Source organism: Quercus lobata, chromosome 11, assembly GCF_001633185.2.
Source record: "Quercus lobata isolate SW786 chromosome 11, ValleyOak3.0 Primary Assembly, whole genome shotgun sequence".
In the NCBI taxonomy this organism is placed as follows: domain Eukaryota; kingdom Viridiplantae; phylum Streptophyta; class Magnoliopsida; order Fagales; family Fagaceae; genus Quercus; species Quercus lobata.
This window is the reverse complement of record NC_044914.1, coordinates 39,443,978-39,447,991: the sequence shown is the minus strand read 5'-3', so window position 1 is coordinate 39,447,991 and position 4,014 is coordinate 39,443,978. Positions and strand designations below refer to the sequence as shown.

The 4,014-nt window shown below is 36.3% G+C and overlaps 1 protein-coding gene across 1 annotated transcript; it reads right to left on the bottom strand.

Annotated features, from left to right (window-relative positions):
- Positions 1-2,181: 2,181 nt before the first annotated feature.
- Positions 2,182-4,014, bottom strand: LOC115968961 (allene oxide synthase 3-like). Its single transcript, XM_031088506.1, has one exon. The coding sequence runs from the start codon at positions 3,979-3,981 to the stop codon at positions 2,500-2,502; it is 1,482 nt and encodes a 493-aa protein (XP_030944366.1). The 5' UTR covers positions 3,982-4,014; the 3' UTR covers positions 2,182-2,499.

Below are 4,014 nucleotides of genomic sequence, written 5' to 3'. Positions count from 1 at the left end.
TGTTGACTTTGTCTAGGGGACGTAATCTCGTCACTCCCATCAGGTCTATTTGGACCAATCCAAAAATTTGAGAGGGGCCAACTATAAACTCCAAAATATGAGTCTTCCAATATACTAAATTTTTTCAAAGCAATGGTTTTTTTTTTTTTTTTGCCCCCCCTGCCCCTTATTGGGTCCATCCCTGTTCACAACTGTGTAGTGAGAAAATGTCACTAGTGATACCTTACGATAGTCATGTATTACAAATCATAATTTGTCACGGTACCACCCCCACCCCCCTTTCAATTTCCCGATTTGTTGTGTATTTGTAGTATCAACAATACACAATCATAATTATTCTCATATTCAATTTCACAATTTATTAATTTGTGCGATTATGAATGATTGATAAAAAATAATGATTCTCATAAATCAGTAATAGACAATAAATATTGATTATTTACAATCATACAAGTAAGCTATTTAATTTATGAAAGTGAACGTGTCTTTAGAAATATTTTTTGAGCATTGTTATCATGTGATTAATTATAAAAATGAAGATAAATAAAAGTAAAAGTCTCTCCCTGATTGATGTACGTCAGTGGACTCCAGTACATTGCATCTAATAAGACCTGAGAGTTTGACAATTTAAACGAAACCCTTCTAGACATGATATCTTTTTTTTTTTGAGAATGTTCAAGACATGATATCTTGACAAATTATAGCACGTTGGTTTAAAAAAGGGTACCAGCTGACAGAGGTTGGGGAGGGAATGGGCTGGAGAAAATAATAGTATTCATAGTATACAGAATAGCAGCCACTTCCTTTCCAGTTGTTATTAAAACTCGTGAAAATTGAGGAGAGAGTACAAAATTCTTCACAATTGATTAAAGAGAATGTTAACGTCAGCACTTTGTTTGCTTCTCATGGGTTACATTGACAAGTCACCTATACACCCACCATTTACAATAATAAAAAAACCATGACGTAGCACACTAGTACTTTAGTATTTTCTGACCAAATTTTGCTCCAAATATATTTAAAACTTTAGATTTCAACCTCCAACATAACTTTATTATGAGTAGACGACTTATTTGGTTAGTTGGATTAAGTGACATAGATGACATTTGAAGTTAATATTTTATTTTTTTAATAAGTTCAGTGCATTTATTAAGTTTGATTGTTCAAATTAGTCAACCTCGAACATAACGTATATCTTTATTATGAGTAGATGACTTATTTGGTTAGTTGATTAAATGGCATAGATGACATTTTCTTGCCGGGAATTGAAGTTAATTTTTTATTTTTTTAATAAATTCAGTGCATTTATTAAGAATGGTTGTTCAAATTAGTCTGAAATATAGTTTTAACGTTTGATGACAAATCTTCTCTCTTGACTAACAAATATGGAGACAAAACTGCTCACCTAATGAGTGAATAAGCGACAATATTACAATACATGAGAAAATTTAATATCTGTAAAAACATATGCAAGGTACTAAACATCTTTGGCAATATGGCCAAACTTGGCTAGTGAACTGCTACCACTCTCCAAATCTTTTATGAGGATCTAAGAATCTCCTTCCAAAATATCCTGAATCAATACCTATTTCCATAGCCAATTCAAGAGCTCGTCTTGCTGTTAGAGCCTCCATCTCAATGATTGTATAAGGAGGAGGAATCTATTGAGACAAGGAAGCCATGACCAAACCTGCTTCATTCCTTATTACCACCTCACTTCCGCACTATTTTCCTTTTCAAATACAGCTCCATCAAAATTAATCTTATAACAAAACATTTCTGGAAATCGAAGCCTAGTGAGCCAAAAACTTTTCACCCATTTTTTTAGTTTTGCACCATTTATATGAGCCAATTTGGGATCTATTGTTGCTTTTCCCAAACAAGTAGAAAGTACCGATCTACGAGATGCTCCTAAAATAAAATAAAAATACCAACCCAATTAACGACCTTTGAATGGATCTAAAACTCACAGCAATACTCAAGAATAAATTTTCAAACTTGAGAATTGAGATACGATTATATTATTTTTGACAAGCACAACTATCATTCTGAACAAATGGTGCTCAAGTGCTCAACTATCATGTTATTTTGAAAGGGAAATCAATTTTTAAATTTCCACACTTTTTTTATTATATATATATATATATATATATAAAAGTTAAATTTCCACGCTCATGTCCCTTAAACAATAACTGATTGCATATATAATAAATGGTTTTTAAACCTCACATTTTCCCTAGATACAAATTTTTTAACACAATTTTTTTTTTCTAAATATTTTTTCCAATTTCAACAAATAAGTCGGTAAAAAACAAAACAAAAAAAATCCAAACACATAAGTAAAGCTCCACCAATGATACTTTGTTGGATACTGTTTACTCTCCACCAATAAGTAAAAATCCAAACACATAAGACAACCGCATCACTAGATCCTTTGTTGGATACTGTTTACTCTCCACCAATAAGACCATCGCTTAGCTCCCTCCCATTTGACCAAAATCAAATGCTCGTAGCTTTGGTCAATGAAGTGAACGTGGCTGATGAACCCAACAACAACGTCCCAGCCTCAATCGTAAACGTGTCATAACGGAGGAAAAGCTCCACCAACATCACCCTAGACAACAACACCACCAAATCCTTCGCCGGACACTGCTTATTCTCCACCGTAGGATCATCAATCTCCCTTCCATTAGACCAATAAACATATTTCAAAAGCTTCTCTCCCTCTCCCACAAACCTATGGCCCACAAACTCCTCAGGATCCTCAAAAACCTTTGGATCTTTAGTAGCTAACGGCTGATATCCAAAGATCATTTCCCCTTTCTTGATCTCAAAAGCGGCATCATGGCTATGGACCACCAAATCGTCCTTTGCCTTAGCGTATTGGAACGCAACTGGAGGCTCAATCCTAAGTGCTTCATAAACCACTGACTTAGTTAAAGTCATCTTCTCCAACGCAGAGAAAGTGATCCCACCTTCAGCTCTAACAATGGTCCTGATCTCATCACACAACTCACGGTGTAACTTCTCTCCTGCTAAGCCAACCCACTTGATCAAAGCAGGAAGCAAAGTTTTCAATCCACCATAGGTGTTGAAACCAGCCATGAACACTAAATTATGACAAGCTTCATTTCTTTTAATTCCACTTTGCTCAGCTTCGTCCAAAATCGAAGCCATGGACCCATAAAAAGCATTATAAAGCTTATTATAGTCAGATTTAACAAGAAAAGCTGGTAATGGGAATGTATGGAGTAGTACATCTTCGACAAAGTTCAACAACTTTGGTAACCCTAGTGCCATCAATGGTGCAAGTTGAAAAAACAACCATTTATCAGACATTGTCGAACCCTTTGATCCAAGGCGTGTATCTGAAGGGTTTTGATCACAAAAGAGCCTAAACACAAAGTCGAAAGACATTTTGTCACTAATGGTGTTGAAGTATACTTTGCTTTTGTCAGAGAATTGGTCTTCAAGGTTGACGAAAAGCTCAGACAAGCAGTTTCTGAAAAGTGGGATGAATTTATCGTGAAGAGAAGCGAGAATAGAGAAAATCAAGCGCTTGAGAAGGGCATGTTTGGGTTCAGAAGGGTCAAGATAAGCACAAACACGGTAACCACCGGTGAGAGCTGTGGAAGGCATGTAAGTGCCGACAAAAACGTTTAGTTTTTGGACTTTGGAAGTATCAAAGAGGATGGGAAAGCTGATAGCATCAAGGAGAGCAATGACATTAGAGTTGGAGGATATGAATGGTCCTGGAGGCATGTTGGTTCGGAAGACAGTGGATTGGTGTTCTTGAATTCGGGTTTGGAAGAAGGTATCTTTTCCTTGGCGGTAAAAGTAGTCAAGGCGATCTTTGATGGGACCAAAAAAGGGTAGGCCATAGTTGCCTGGGATGGGCTTTAAAGGGAGGTCTGTTGAAGGAGAGCCATTACTGGAAGAGGATTGGAGCTTGGAAGGAGATGAGGAAGAGTTTGAAGACATGGTTGGGCGATCTGGGATTGACCAGGTGTTGGG